General features: G+C 37.6%; 1 protein-coding gene across 8 annotated transcripts in view; it reads right to left on the bottom strand.

Annotated features, from left to right (window-relative positions):
* The window catches only part of LOC129782582 (tyrosine-protein kinase Fer-like), a 222,307-nt gene that overhangs the window by 96,123 nt on the left and 108,734 nt on the right, over positions 1-17,450 (bottom strand). For 6 of the 8 annotated variants that reach the window (XM_055792975.1, XM_055792974.1, XM_055792972.1 and 3 more), the window contains 2 exons: positions 8,494-8,697; positions 4,520-4,642 (listed from right to left, as the gene is read on the bottom strand). In XM_055792975.1, the coding sequence (XP_055648950.1) occupies positions 4,520-4,642; positions 8,494-8,697 (327 nt within the window). Of the gene's footprint in view, positions 1-4,487; positions 4,643-8,493; positions 8,698-17,450 lie in introns of those variants that run through there. The other 2 variants (XR_008745135.1, XM_055792978.1) reach the window with 2 other exon arrangements.

The following is a 17,450-nucleotide window of genomic DNA, read 5'->3' on the forward strand; positions in this document are numbered from 1 at the left end:
TGGCTACTGCTGAGCTGTGCTCCCACAGCATCAAGGCTGTCTTTCCAACTCCCCCTGACCCCAGAGACTGGTAGGCTGGGATGGGAGGGAACATAGCCAGGACAGCTGACCCAAACTGACCAAACCAATATTCCATACAATATGATGTCATGCTCAGCAGTAAAAGCTAAGCAAAAGAAAGTAGGGGGAGCATTTGTTATTAAGGCATTTGTTTTCTGAAACAACTGGTACACATACTGAAGCCTTACTTCCCAGGAAGTGGCTGGACATTGCCTGCTAATGGGAAGTAGAGAATAAATCTTCTTTTTGTTTTGCTTTGCTTCCACACGCTGTCTTTGCTTTCATTAAACTGCCTTTATCTTGACCCACAATTTTTTAATCTTATTTTCTCCCCGTCTTGCTGAGGAGGGGGAGTGAGAGAGCTGTTTGCTGGGCACCTGGTAGCCAGCCAAGGTCAACCCACCACATGTGGTCACTGAATTACTTCTTAATCAACATTTGAATACTTCTCTCAGATTCAGCTTCTTGAGAATTCAGGCACTACTACACAGATTCAATACATATATTTGATGCAAGAAAATAGCCCTGTCCTTGTAAGTTTGCAGCTGCTTCTGAGCTTATCCTTTGCTCATCCACAGCTGAAGTGTCTGAAGACAGTGGACTTCACCAAAGAAGTTTAATTCTTTTGTGGATTGATCTTGTAGAATAATATATCTCAGTGATGAACTACCAAGAAAGTTAATTGCATTAGAGTGGAATAAATCCTTAAAGAGAAATCAGTTTTGGCAACTGCAAGATAGCTCCTGGAGATCCACACACATCTGTAACAAATGCTATGCTACTGTAGATACTTATGAAATAACTTGTTTTGTTTGATCAATAGTGGCTACTTATTTAGGAATCCAAGAGCTATTTCTGACTGAACTGCTCACTTTGAAATTATTCACAGTGCAATGGGTATACAAATAAGCATTATACCAATAACCACATTTACTGGTAGATTTTTTGGGACTCTCCCATCCTTATACATACATTATTTCCAGCTTCCTTTGTCCTCTGTTGGAGACTCTAGTAGACAAAGGTTGGGAAAGAACATTAAAGAACAGAAAGCATACGAGCCCACTACACCCTGAGCAAAGAACATGGGGAAGGTCAGATGCACACACACTATATACAGAAGGTTAGGACAAAAAAGCAAAAGCAGTTAAACCATTTGATGAATTTGTGCAGATATGATAGAACACAAATATGGATAGCACACTGAGAAGAACCCCAGTTACTAATAAATTCTTTTATGTTCAGATACAATAACTTTTAACTTGCAAAACTCATTAAGGCTGAAAATTAAAAGGAAAGCTCACAACACACTTTTTTTTTTAATTCTGGAGTACATTTTTCTAACAACTCATTTTAATCAGATGGGAAAACAAAAAAAATCATAAAAACATAATTCAGAAAAAAGTTGTTGCAAAGATCTAAGTTAAAACAATTTTAAAACAACTGCTCTAACAACAAAAAATTTTTAGCTAACACTTAAATTTCTTATTTGATTCAAACTGCTGGTCATGAAGCATTTAAAGTGCATTATACATTGTTTTTAGCTTGTGCATGCTATAAGTAGCTATTAGAAACTCAAGGTTATACTTCTTAATTTTATAAAAGCAAACATACAATTTATGTGATACACAGATACTAAAACCATAAAGTTTCCTAGCGCCCAGTATTCTTTTTAGCACTAACCATCAATATTATCATAGATATCCTTTCTGTTACTTCATGTAACCTGATGAAAGTTGAAAAATTCATGAACCCTAAAGGAATTACTCTTGACTATTAACACTGAAGCACATCACCACAAAGAAAATCATATTGCCAAATATAGAACCTGTGTGATGGGATTTTATGGATAGATGAAGATTATTTGCAGCACTTGGGAAAACCTGAGTAATGAAAGTACTTTATCACTACAACTGCAAGCAATTACCACCTACCTGGTCATAAGACAGAAGACTAGCATCATCCTCAGTACTAAAATTTGCTCTAGTTTAAGTTAATATTGAAACTAACTCAAATCAACAAGTCCAGAAGGGGAATGGGCCTATTTCTTTTTCCATCTGAAAATTACTGATTTTGTACCCAGTGACAGTAGAAGAGAAAAAAATGTCTGTTTTAGAAATGGCCCTCAATACATTTTGTAAGGGGGTTATGATATGACGAATGCATTTGTAGTGGTATAGATTCAAGATGTGAAAAGATCCGCCACAAAAATTCATACATGTCTGTACAGTCTCTATGTCATATAAGGATTGGTTATACCAAGTGATTTTAAACTATTCATAAGTGCATTTACACCTCAAAGGGCATGAGGTCAAGTAATGCAATGCATAAATTACCAAGAAACTGATCTGGGCCCATATTTTACCAATAGTGTATGTACTAGAACTATACATAGTTACATAAAACTATGTATAAATAAAACCTAACTTTATTAAAAAAAATTACCAAAATGAAACAAAATGTTAAGAATATGAAAGTTTTTTCCATTACAAGTAAACAACAGAGAATAAAGAAATTATGTTTTCCAGGCCTGTTTAACAGTGAATAACTAAGAATAAATTCTGTTATCATTTAGCACATAGTAACATGCTCCATTATCATTTTACATTTGTTAAATTAGGGCTGTTCTCACAGGCTTTTAAACACTGAAAACTGCTTAAACTCTGCAGTAATATGTATATTATAAAAAGCCAGGAAACAGACAAAGCATTACATTTAAAAAATAATTCTAGTATTACAAAAGGAATTTGCAAACAAACATAGAAAGATTTAATTTCTGGTTTGACAACCTTTTATCTTTAGCTTAATTTATATAAAAATATAATTATTTACATATCAAAGATAAAATCCTAAGCTTTCCCATATATTCAATAATTAAACTAATATTGTATGTTCAATAAATAAAATATCAGTTTTGTAATTAGCAAGACATTAACCAAAAATTAGTATTTTCAAAGCCCCATTCTGTGAAATTAAAAATCATATATATAGACTAGAGAAAATATGTATCAATTAAGAACTAAAAAAAACCCTCTGCATATCAATTTCAATAAATGTTTAAATTCCCTAGTAAATAAGCAGAATAAATGCACTTCACAAATAGACCACAGTGTGCAATTCGTGTAAGATGTAATAAATTTTCAATATCTTTATAATCAGAGCAGACAAAAAGCAAAGGACATTCAAGTTTTAAGAGTTACCTAGAAGAAATAACTTTCATTTTTTATCTGATTATAATTGTCCATATGCATTTACCAAAGCTAGTAAGTATCCATTAAAAGATGCTGAACATATACGCAATATAGAGAATAGGTATATAGATGTTAAAAGCTATGAAGAAAAAAAGGCTTTCAGTTTAAAAGCTAACTCTTGCTGTCTCTTTTTTTTTTTTTTTTAATTATTATTAAAGCAAGCACAGGTAAGCATTAAAACATTTTTGAGAAGAACAGAAATACACTTTAATTTCTTAGGATTATTAGAGGAAAATAACTAGGATTTTGGAGAAGGAAACTAACTCTGAATTATAATCTGTTATGCTTCCTAAAATTTTGTATAATGGAGAAGGTGCCTTAAGTGTGCTTGAAACCAGTCCATTTTTTTCATTAAGAGCAAATGGCTAACTCATAGTTAAAATGGAAAGATTAAGTTGAAAAGAGTTGGTTTATGAATGAAATATCAACCGAGTAAATACTAACTACAAAACTACTGGAAGAATGTAAGCTGTTAAGTTTTCTAAATAATGATATATTTTAATATCCCTTTTTGTTTCTATTTTGAAAGACATCTGAAATGGCTTACAGATTAAAAAGTTTTATTTCAAATTTGCAATGATACTGGCAGGACAGTACCTGTTCCCATGTCTATATCAGTACCTTATATTTGAGATATAAAATCGGGATGAAACTGTGATTTGAGAATTTTACCACTTAAAGAAAACCATTTTTATTCTGACAACTTCTTCATTACAATGTTATGGACAATGAACTAATAGTTTCAGTTACATAGTGAATAGTGGAATCCAAACAGTAAACTCCAAAACGGAAAAAAACAAAAGCAGTACAAGGATGTTTTGGGAGACTCTGAATGCCATTCTTTCAGGGTGGCAATTATTTATTATATAAATCAGGACAGAGTGTTATTTTGGAGGAATGCATTGGGCAGAGTATAGAAGGCTGAAAGCATTCAGATAAAGAATGGAGGTTCACAGAACTGAGCAAGAATGAAAAATCCTCCAAGAATTTGCATGCTGAAGTAAACACTAAAGAAAACTGCAGTGTCTTCTGTCAAGAAGTAAGCAACTGAGATAGTTCCGGTACTCAAATTATTGACTTAATAGCATATACAAATATTCTACAACCTACTTTAATATTACCACTTGTCATCGCAAAGAACATATGTTAAATGATAATACAAACCCCAAAATACTTTCAGTTTAATAGAATTCTTGGAATGCATGCATTACCTTAAAAACAGGATTCAGTAGAATAACACCTGATTTCTTTGTAATAATTTGCTTTGTTGTATAATGATGGTCTATGAGCTGAGGAATAGTTTGAAACCCAGTTCCTTCAAAGCGATACTGATTCTGTATGGACATAAAAGGAAATAATTGTTTCTGTACAAGCAAAATTTCAAAGAAGAAACTGTAAAAGAACATTACCAAGTTTCCATCACTAGTAACAAATAAAGAAAAATTTGCTTTTACAGAATTAAATCTCTATCCTATTCAATTTAATAACACTTCTACTGAAGTAAATAGAATGATGATCAGGAAGATAATAAATTAATAAATTAAAAATTACTGCACCGCTCATTTAAGGCAACATAATAAAATAACTATTTATTTAAACTTATTTTTTAAAAAAGGAAGCTCTTCTAATGCAAGAGGTGGGGCAGTTTGGGATACTTAAGCTGTGACAGAATGAAATAAAAAGATTATAAACTGGAAGAAATGATACTAACTTCCAGAGTAAATAAAACTCTAAAAATAATAATAAAAAGGCCCCAAACATAAAAAAAAATATAAATCTGTCAATCTAATAAACAAGAGATAAGTAACACTATCTCACCCAGATATTACTGCACTTAGAACATTTGATAAAATTAACAAATCCCTAGCACAGAGTATGCACCCATGATTGGTCTTTAATAAGAAGTATATACCAAAGCAGTCTACAGGAGTACAGTCTACAAAGGCAGGTCATGCATGTAATTTATAAAGAAGTTGAGCAAGACAAAATTCCTTTTTTTTCCCCTTCTACCCTTTTTCTCAGTTTATATAATTTTAGATACATAATTCAACATAATGCCAACAAAACTGTGGAATCTCAATATTTTCTTAGAAGCATGTAAAATTTTCTTAGCAAAGAATGCTATAAGGTACTTTCAGATACTAAGGAAAAAAAAGGTTATCTTCATTGGTTATCCCTGCCATTACACTTGAGGGGAGGAAAAAAAGGTAAATTAGTATTTATTTAATCATCTTAAATTCTACATTAAGGCTAAGTGATTGGGAAGCAGAATAAACTACTGTGTCTATATAAGGTCTAAATATCTACAGTTAGAAGACTCTTCCCACAAAAGAGGAACTCCTGTAAGCCAGCCAGCAGAATTGGCAACAATAAACAAAGACCACAATTAAAATAAAGCATAGATGGTGATTCAGGTTAATTTACAAAACTGGGCAATGAAAACCTCTACCACTGCCATGCAGATATTTTTTTTCTAACACCTACAGTTAAATTCTTTGCAGAATGCATTATACGAAGTTTCTGTTCATTAGGAATAAACACATACATTTCCTGTAATGTTTTATCACTATTATTAAGGAGAGTTTGGTCACGTCACTTATTTTTATCTTATTACTGGTTCTCTATTGTAAACATGGTTTCACAGTCTAAAATACTTGTGGTTTATTCCCCTAATGTCATTCACTAATTAATACTGACTCAGCTTTGCTTGCCCAGTAACACTAGTCTCCGTTCCTTTCAAACAACCTCCTTCAGATTTCTGTTTGATGATCAAAAAAACTTTAGCACGGTTAGGGTGTCCTGAGATGTCTGCCTAGCACAATAACCAGACCTGCATAACATTTCCTCATACCAGATCCAGCCTCGCGCTCATCTGCTGCCATTTAAGCTTATTTACCCTCAGGGCAGACAACATTATTTTATTCTGTGTATTTACATGAGATCCTGATTAAAATCACTAACAAACAACAGTTTGAAAATAGCATAGCCTCAAAGAGGAACAGTGAAAAACAGAGTAGCCCTTAGCGACAGTGGTGAATTTTGATGCTTAAAACTGAAGGATGAGCTGATTTATCATGCAAATACTTTTATTTGGATTAGTGCTTAAAAATATTTGCAAAACTAGAAAGAATACTTATGTAATTAAAGAACTGTTAAAATGGGTATATGTTATATACTTCTGCTCTGCAGTCTTTGATTCAGAAGAAAATTTAAGGCCAATGGAGACCAAACCTGTCAGTGATGTAAGAATGTGATTTGACCAGTCACAGAGAGACGATTCAACACTATTTATACCAAAGTGAAAAAAAATTATTACACTTTACTCTCAGCAGACTTCCCTACCAAGATGTTCATGAATTCAGTCACTCTTGTCATATGGCCATAACAATCTCATCACTTATTAAATGCTTTTCAGGGTTAATAAGCTTTACAATAAAAAAAGCAAGCTTTTTTTCACAGTAAAAGCAGATGATTCGACCCATAAGAGTGCATAAGGAGTCTTGCATTTCTTTATGAAAAAAAAGTTTTAGCTTCCATAATTGTCAAGAAAATCACCCACAAATTAATCCCAAGAGCAGATGAACATAAGGTGCTACTACTAAATGTACAAGCAGAGAGTTCTAGTGACCTGATAATGTTTGGATTGTGCAATAGTAAACTATCAATCTTACATTTCTAATATAATACCTAAAAGAAAATAGTGAAATTATGGGAATTTATTTACAATTCTGTAAATTTTTCTTGGAAAAGTGGATATTAAAAAGTGTCAGATTACAGATAAAGGTAGCCTCAAAGTAATACTTATTAAAAAATATTTCTATTTTAATTTGCTTTAAAGCCCAGTCCCAGTCTACATTGTTTGAAGCCCCACTGGTGTATGACACATACAATGATTTACACAAAATTATTTCAGCCACGCTAAGCACATAATGTGCATTTAATTCTGCTGAGTAAGGATAAGAGCTCCAAGGATCTTATAAGACTGCGTGTATCTAGGTATAGGTAGTTTTATCACTGTTATTCACTGACTTTTTGCCAATTGTTAAATCCTAAAAGGAAAGTTATGGGTGAAAATTAAGAGAACACCCAGACAGATCAGTGTCCACATTGATCCTACAAAAACATTCCAACTTCTATGAAGTTTGAACAATACCACTACCCCTCATTAAAAAAAAATAAACCAGCAACACAATACTGACTTCCCCAGGTATGCTGCATCAGCTGCGGATTTAGACTGGGAAACATAGTGTAAACACAGTTATACTACCGAATCTGTGCATTTGTCTGTATAGTTTGACTGAAGTTTGGCAGATTTTATTGCATCAGACTGAAGTATATTTTTTCAGTATTACTAAATCAAAATTGAGATTGATTTGCTGGTATATTACACCTATATTCACAGAGTAAAGAGCTAGAAGCATTTCTAGTAATGTTATGAGTACTATCTTATTTTCAATGAGTTTGAAATTCTGAAAGGTCCAAATAAAAATACATATATAAATAAAAACAAGAAATGTAATAAAAATTAAAAGTAATACATTGTGTAAAAGTGAATAAATATTAATGTAGTTTAAAATGACCAGTTTTTCATAAGCTAGAGAAACAACAGGATCAATTTTGGTCTTTACTCAGAAGCATACATGCTATGTAATATTCACAAATGTGTGTTCTGCTGAACAAAACAACATCCATAAGTCTAAAAATAAAACATATATTTCAAAAGCAGCATGGATTTCTATTCCCAGCTATAAACAAAACAGAATAGAATATTTTCTCCTAAGTGAACGTTTCCATTTTTCAGGAAGATTCAATGGAATCTTTACAATCTGAACTAAAAGTAGCCTAATAAGCACCAACTGTGAAAATAGGTTTAAAAATAAATAAATGTACATGCATAAATGAGTAGTAATAAGTTCTGGATTTCAAAACATATACAGAAATATCTTGGGTTTTTCAACATAGGATAAAATATGTAGAATAGCCTCATACTTCATATTTTTCTTTTATTCCACAAAATTACCTTTTCCTCCAATTTGAGCACTGATGGAAATATTTCCAACAGTTTTCAAATTTTCATATAAAAGCTAAAGGTATATCTCACAGTAAATGATGTAGATTCTAAATTGTTTATCTGAAATAATTAACTTCCTAACATTGAATATTTAGTACTGTATCAGAGACGTACATCAGCATATTGTATGATAAAGTGTCTCCGTTGTCCATCTGAAAACACAGAAAGGACATATTCACCAGGTTTCCCGTGGCTCTCTCGCACCAAGAAGTCTCCTTGCTGTTTTAACAGCTCCTGGGCTTCTATTCTTGGAATTGCACCATGGTACCAGTCTTGCTCTGCCAATGGTTTCACAGTAGTTGATATTACATCAAAGAACTTGGAAAAAAAGTCAAAGAAAAATGTTAAAGTAACAGTACATTTTTAGAGATTAGTTTTCCATGAAAAGCATGATGAACAACAATAATTTCTATTTCTGTATCTAAATTGCATATTGCTATTAACAAACAAAATTATTTTACACTAAAGGCATACTGACCACCTTTTATTCTATTAAAAAAATACTGACCAAGCTATCAGCCTTTCTCACATATTCTGACATGCTATTAACAACAGTACCAAATTAAGCATGTCTTTATCCAGAGACAAATTTCTGTGATATAAGAACATAAAGTAAGAAATTGAGGTGTCAAAAGTATTTGTATTGGCTAAATAATTTGCATCAAATTTAAAAATCCTGTTCCAAATCAAATAATAATACTAAGAGCCATTTTCTTCCCAGTATTTACACCATAACAGATGTTGTGGTTTAACTCCAGCCAGCAACTAAAAGTACCATGCAGCTGCTCACTCACTCCCTCCCTCCCCTCCATCTGGTGGGATAGGGAGGAAAACTGGATAAAAGGTAAATCTTGTGGGTTAAGATAAGAACAGTTTAATAATTGAAATAAAGTAAAATAATAATAACAACAACAATAATAATAATAATTGTAATGAAGAGGAGAGGGAGAGAGAAGAATAAAACCCAAGGGGAAAAAACAAGCAATGCACAATACAATTGCTCACCACCCACTGAATGATGTCCAGCCAGTCCCCCAGCAGCGATTGGTGGATCTCAGCCAACTCTGCTCAGTTTATATACTGAGCATGATGTTCTATGGAATGGAATATCCCTTTGGCTAGTTCAGGTCAGCTGTCCTGGCTCTGCTCCCTCCCAGCTCCTTGTGCACTTGCTCACTGGCAGAGCATGGGAAACTTGAGAAGTCCTTGATTTAGAGTCGGCACTACTTAGCAAAAACTAAAAACATTAGCGTGTTATCAACATTATTCTCATACTAAATCCAAAACACAGCACCGCCAGCCACTAGGAAGAAAATTAACTCTATCCCAGCTGAAACCAGGACACTATCCACCCCTTATTCATAGAAATATAGAATCATTTAGGTTGGAAAAGATCTTTAACCGGACTGCTGGCTGGGCCTAATCCCCCAGTTGTCCTGCACGTGCTGTGTGATCACACTCAGGATGATCTGCTCCATAACATTCCCCGGCACTGAGGTCAGTCTGACAGGCCTGTAGTTTCCTGGATCCTCCTTCCTGCCCTTCTTGTAGATGGGTGACACATTGGCTAACCTCCTGTCTTCTGGGACCTTCCCAGTTAGCAATGTTATTCCATACTATTTATGTCATGCCCAGGTCACACTTTCCAATACATCCCAGTTAACCACCATCACCTTTCCAGTCCTTTGATACATATATATACACATAGAGAGATATCATTCCCTTAGTCTATGGGCCATCCCTATAAAAGACCTTTGAGTTCATTTAGTCCATGACATTGGGCTCCATCTGTCATAACAGTCTTTCAGGGCAGGAAAGATGGGGTGTGGTGTTGGACTGTTGGAAGTTGAAGCCAGTTCTGATTCCACCACCACTGCGCTGGTCTAGTCTCATCAAAGTTCATTCTTCATTAATGTGGCAATCAAAAGGGAGCTGGGTTCAGATCCCAAAATCCGGAGCGGCTGAGATGGGTGCTAAGAGGCGCCTAGTGCAGTGATGGGCTTATAGTGTTGGATAGCAATTAACATCATACAATTTATTTCATTGGCTATTCTCACATAAATCAAATCCCCTTGAGGCACACATCGAACTTCCCCATCCTCCCTCATTACCCACCAAGTGCACCCAGGTACTTGAGCAAAAGCAATCCCACAAATGGGTTTGCCTTTGCCTGAGGCAGGAATAACAGATTCTTTTCCCAAGCATATTTTTAACATGCACAACGTTATCCCCTTCTACAGTACATAAAAGTTTTGATTAGGCAGGGAAAGCTCAACTGGCAAATCCTCTAGTGCTGACTAACCAGGTGCGTTTTGCTAAATGTGCATCCCAGTGTTTGAAGGTCCCACCACCCATTGCTCTAAGCGTAGTCTTTAATAGTCCCTTACATCGTTCAATTTTCCCAGAGGCGGGTGCATGATAGGGAATGTGATATACCCACTCAATGCTGTGCTCTTTGGCCATGAGGTTTCCAAAATGAGTCTTGTCTGACTCAATTCTTTCTGGGGTACCGTGTTGCCATAAGACCTGTCTTTCAAGGCCCAGGATAGTGTTTTGGGCTGTGGCATGGGGCACAGGATATGTCTACAGCCACCAAAGGTCAGTTCCACCATTGCAAGCACATGGAGCTTGCCTTGGTGGGTCTATGGGAGCGATACAGTCAATCTGCCAAGCCTCCCTGTATTTATATTTCAGCCATTGTCCTCCATACCACAGAGTCTTTAACCACTTGGCTTGCTTAATTGCAGCGCATGTTTCACATTTGTGGATGACCTGTGCAATAATGTCCATGGTCAAGTCCACCCCTTGATCACAAGCCCATCTCTTCCTTGATGGTCTGAGGTGTCATGGGCCCATTGCACTATAAATAATTCACACTTCTGTTGCCAATCCAGAGCTGCCCAAGCCACTTCAATCTTAGCAGCCTGATCCACCTGTTGGTTGTTTTGATGCTCTTCAGTAGCCCGAATCTTGGGTACCTGAGCATCTACATGACATACCTTCACAACCAGGTTCTCCACCCAGGCAGCAATATCTTGCCACAATGCAGCAGCCCCGATGGGTTTACCTCTGCGCTGCCAGTTGCTCTACTTCCATTGCTGCAACCACCCTCACAGGGCATTTGCCACCATCCATGAGTCAGTATAGAGGTAAAGTATTGGCCATTTTTCTTGTTCAGCAATGTTGTGGCTGTGTGCTCCCCCTCCCCTGCTTCCTTCCCAGCTTAAGCCATAACCACCAGTGAGGGTTGTGATGGCTGCATCCAGCTTACTCTGGAATTTGGGGGATGGATTGTAACATGGTAGCCAAGAGCTGTCTGGAATGGTGACCCAGACTACTTGCTGGTATGTAAATATGACTATAAATCTTTACTTTATAAATAGTGGACAGCCCAGGGCCCATTGAGCTCTCCTACATGGCAGCGGGGTGCACGCCAGGATCTCCCCTTGAGTAGGGACACCTCTCAAAGTTACTTCTTGAGGTTGAGAGATTCTTTGCCGCAACAGATCCTTGATAAGTGATTAACAGAATGCTAAACTTTGAAATCTTAGCTAAGTGATATAAAAGATTGATTGTGCACATATAATCTTTAGACATAAACCACTGACCAATTCTGGGACTTGGATTGGATTCACTGGCACCTAGACTCTTATCTGAGAAGGAGTTTAGAAAGCAAGGAGGTCTTTCCTGAACCTCATGACTCAACAGGAGGGTCTCCCTGATAGTTTGTCTGACCCTGTCCTCTATGCAGTAAATAATCAAGGGTACCTTGCCATTGAATCTTGTTAAAACAGTCACATTTACCACTGAACTTTGCTAACTCACAGTTTTATATCAGTAAAGTATGTTGCTCTCTTATGAGTGAAGTGCATGACTCCATTCACAACAAATATCTAAAGCCAGCTGGACAGCTTTCACCTCTGCAAACTGACTTGATTCACCTTCTCCTTCAGCAGTTTCTGCAACTTGTCATAGGGGGCTCCATACAGACCCCTTCCACCTCCAATGCTTTCCTACAATATGGCAGGACCCATCAGTAAGCAAGGCATATTGCTTCTCATCTTCTGGTAATTTATTATACAGTGGGGCCTCTTCAGCACATGTCACCTCCTCCTCTGATGACATCCCAAAATCTTTACCTTCTGGACAATCCATAATAATTTCCAAGTTACCTGGATGATTGGGATTTCCTATTTGAGCTCGTGTGATCAGCATGACCCACTTACTCCATGTGGCATCATTAGAGGAGACCCTCCCTTTGAACATCCAGCCCAGCACTGGCAGTTGGGGTGCCTGGAGGAGCTGTGCTTCAGTACCAATCACTTCTGAAGCAGCTCAAACCCCTTCATAAGCTGCCAGTATCTCTTTTTCAGTTGGAGTATAGTGGGCCTCCGATCCTCTGTATCCCTGACTCCAAAAGCCCAAGAATTGACCTCAAGTTTCCCCTGGTGCTTTCTGCCAGAGGCTCCAGGTAGGGCCATTCTCCTCAGCTGTGGTGTAGAGCACATTTTTTACATCTTGCCCTGTCCGGACTGGCCCAAGTGCTACTTCTTGAACTATCTCCCCTTTAATTTGTTCAAAGGCTTGTCATTGCTCAGGGCCCCATTTGAAATCATTCTTCTTCCAGGTCACTTCATAGAGAGGGCTTACAATCAGACTGTAATTTGGAATGTGCATTCTCCAGAAACCCACAATGCCTAGGAAAGCCTGTGTTTCTTTCTTACTAGTTGGTGGAGACATTGCTGTTATTTTGTTGATCATATACATTGTAATCTGACAATGTCCATCTTACCATTTTATTCCCAGAAACTGGATCTCCTGTGCAGGTCAATTTACCTTACTTTATTTTATGGCAAAACTGGCTTTCAGAAGGATTTGGACTATTTTCTTCTCTTTCTCAAAAACTTCTGCTTTATTGCCCCACATGATGATATCGTCAATATATTGCAGGTGTTCTGGAGCTTCACCCTTTCTCGTTGCATCCTGGGTCAGTCCATGGCAGATGGTAGGGCTGTGTTTCCACCCCTGGGGTAGTTGATTCCAGGTGTACTGGATGCCCCTCCAAGTGAAAGCAAACTGTGGCCTGCATTCTGATGCCAAAGGAATTGAGAAACACACATTGGCAATGTCAATCATAGCACACCACTTGGCTGCCTTTGACTCCAGTTTGTATTGGAGAACCAGCATGTCTGGTATGGCAGCATTCACTGGCGGCATGACTTCGTTCAGGCCACAATAATCTACTGTTAGTCTTCACTCCCCATTAGAATTTCTTACTGGCCATAGGGGGCTATTAAAGGGTGAGTGGGTCCTGCTCATCACTCCTTGTCTCTCCAGTTACTGAATCAGCTTATGGATGGGAATCAGGGAGTCTTGATTGGTGCAATATTGCCACTGATGCACTGTTGTGGTAGTAATGGGCACCTGTTGTTCTCTGACCTTCAGCAACCCCATAACAGAAGGGTCTTCTGACAGACCAGGCAAGGAAGAAAGCTGCTCAGTTTCCTCTATCTCCAAGTCAGCAATAATGAAAGCCCACCTTTTGGGCCCTTAAAATACCATCTCCTGAAATAATCTATGCCAAGGATGCATGGAACCTTTAGGCCAGTCACAACAGGGCACTTTACTACTCATTCCCAGTCAGGCTTATTTCAGCCTCCAATAGTTAGCTGTTGGGATCCCCCTGCCACTCCAGAAATACAAATGGATTCTGTCCCTGTATAGCTTGATGGCATTAGGGTACAATGTGCACTGGTGTCTACTAGAGCTTCATACTCTTGTAGGTCTGACATGCCAGGTTATCTGATCCACACAGTCCAGTAAACCTGGTTGTCCTTCTGTGGTGGAAGTTTATTAAATAATGATTGATTTAGTTGGTTAATGCCAACCAACTAAATAGAGTACCAGCCACCTGTGTTTCAGTTGCACAAAAGCATCAGAAGAATGTTATTCATTTTAATATCTCTGTGGGAAAATCACCTTGAGGGGGGAATTAGAGATAAATCGGGTCCTAATAGAAGCGTAGTATTACAGAAAGCTTTTTAGGGTAAAATAATTGTGGTAGTGGGAGATTGCGACCACCTACTCAAATGGCCCCCCCAAAGAGGATGAATCCCCCACTCGGGGAGCATGCGTAGTAAATTTAAAATGAACTGTATCTTTAAATGAAAGTGAGAGAACTTTACACCAATCATAATAAAGTGACTAGAGTTACTCAAGCTCCACCTGAGAGTAAAGAGAAGTATAAAAAGTGAATGAATGAGGGGACAAGTGGTGAAGACACCACCGAGAACAAGTTAAGGGGAAGACACTACCAAGACTGACTCCTGGGATCGGCTGATGGGCTGAGCGTTTCTTCTCCCCCCCTTGGGACGCCTTGGGTGAGACTTAAACTAAGTGCTTCCTTCAGGAGACTTAGAAATATAGAAATATCTCTAGAGAGTTACTCTTTAATATTTGTAGCCAGGCTGTATTGTTTGTAACTTTTCCCCACGTTTTATACTTTATAACATTTAATTTGCATGTGCCTTTTGCAGACAGTCACTATCACTGGCAATCCGAAGAACCTGTATATCTGTTGCACAAATAAAACTGCACTGTTAAGTAGCTGGTCGTCGCAGTTTCTCATTGAACGTGACCAAACCCTAGAGTGTGGCCGTGCTAGTTCATGAGTATGACTGGACTGGCAGTGCAGACTGCTATTAGCATATCCAGACCTGTGGTAGTTTAATATACATATTAAATGTGACTGGACTGATAGTGGTAAATTGGACATCACTTAGAATTTAAACCTAGCCGCACCTAACCTCCCACCTCGGTGAGGACAGTTAGAAGGCAAGGGGGTTTATTTTCTGCCAAATTACTCCATCCCCTTTAACCCAACATATCTCTTTCCTGCATTTACCATTATGTCAGAAGAAGAGAGCTTGGTGGGACACTATTAGGTAGCACAGGTGCTGGTATAGGATTTGTAAATTGTATAGTTACGGAATCATTACAAAATAAGTTAAAGACAGGAGGACAGGATATATCCCAACTGATCAGCTTACAAGCGCAATGGATGCCTACTGTGTTCCAACCTCAAAAGTTCACATTAAAATATGATACTGAATTCTTATAATTGTTTGATTTGTCACAAGCCAGCAGATTGCAGATAAACCAGAACATGAGTCAGTTTGTAAATTGGGCTGAATGTACTTTGCAAATGTTTTATATAATCATGAAGCAAAATAAGACCCAGAATGATTTAAAAAGTAACAATGAATTAATTTGGTGGACCGTATTGAAACCATGGATTCCCACAACACGTTGGATTCTGTTGTCACCTGAAACAGTACAATGCACTGACTATTATTGTGCAGGGAAAATAACACACTTTAATATAAGCTGTCCCTCTGAATTAATGTGTAAGTTTGTAGTTTTACCCATTATTTTTGAGGAAAAGTCTCCCTTTATTCCTGAATACTGGCTACCCCATTTTGAGGGTACGTATCTAGATGCTAGAAATTAAACACACAATTTGAACTTGTGTTCTTGTACTACGGACGGAGTAGTATGCAGTCAAAACTCTCAATTATATGAGCCTTGTCTTTTAGAACACTCAGTAAATTTATGCCGATGGACAATACTACCATCCACCTTTTCTATGTTTATTGAAATAGGGCCACAACATGTTTGTGTAGTGACCTCTAATCAAAACACAACTCAGATTTATAATTTGACCAGCCCCTTTTCAGGATGTTTAGTAAATGTGACTCATTTATATTGGAAAGGGAGAAACCTCACTTTTATCCCGGATAGAGAACAGCAAGTAACTTTGTACTGGCAGCCTGATATCTTAAACCAAAGTAATGAATATCTCTTTGGAACCTTTAAAGCAAATTTTGAAGGACATGGAACACATGAGGAAACATTTGGAGGAAACAAGAAATAAAACCTTGATTGACAGTCAAATACAGACTGTGATAGTGGGGCACCAGCTAGTCGATTTTGGGTGTCAAATAGAGCGTGAAACTGCCCATCATTGGTGGGATATATTTACTGGATATTCACCTTCCATGACTAAAGTGTTAAATGCTTTACTTCATCCTGTAATTGTGATTTTTATTATGTTGTTAATGGTGGAATTGTCATTCATGGTATAAAATTTGTAAGCTAACTCAAGATCCTATGATGATACCTTTATCGTATGCTTTTCATAAGCAGTAACCAAAGGACCAAATGTGGTGGAAGTTTATTAAATAATGATTGATTACTGCTTATGAAAGAGTCTTTGATCATGTATTTAATTAGGAATTGTTTAACTTGGACAGTGACCTCAAGGAGCTCAAGGACAAATATAAATTGCATTTAATGAATCTGACAGATGGTGCTTGTTCTGGGCCCCCTGAACAGGCAGAATGTGAGCAGGACCATCTGGACAGTAAATGTTGTGTGCAGCTGTGTCATGACAGTAACTCCACCACACCTGGACATCTGGCCAACATCCCTGGCACGTGTGGACCTTATGGATCATGAGACAGTGCACGCCTGCGCTTGGCACAAATTTAAAAGCTTACATACACTAGATATGTAAGCTGTTTCTGTTTTTGCTGAGTATAAAAGCGGGCAAGCTCCAGGACTGGGCCAGAAAACTCACCTATGGGCGGACACACCACATAAGAACTTCCCAGTTACCAAGAGACTCCGGGAGAGAGGAAAGGAAGGAAAGGGGGGAAAGGGGGGGAGGAAGGGAGGGGGAGGAAGGGAGGGGGGGAGGGAATTAGTTGTGGGAAGATGTCTCCCCCATAGGTTGGGTCTCTGAGGAGAAAAGGCAAAAGTTGTAATTATTAATAGTTCCCAGTAGATGGCCCCCGAAGTACAAAGGTAATGGCAATGCTGAGTACACACACCAGATTAGTTTCACAACCAGCAATTCTATCATATCACAAGCCAGTATTACAAAGTACAAAACAATAACCTTAGCCCAGGCCCCAAGGATGATAAACAACACAACAAGGAACACATACAGCAAGTAAGGTATTACATGATGCAACCTTGAGATCACACGCAGCAACTCTGAGAGGAAACAA

The sequence above is a fragment of the Falco peregrinus genome, chromosome W (genome assembly GCF_023634155.1).
Source record: "Falco peregrinus isolate bFalPer1 chromosome W, bFalPer1.pri, whole genome shotgun sequence".
Taxonomy (NCBI): Eukaryota; Metazoa; Chordata; class Aves; order Falconiformes; family Falconidae; genus Falco; species Falco peregrinus.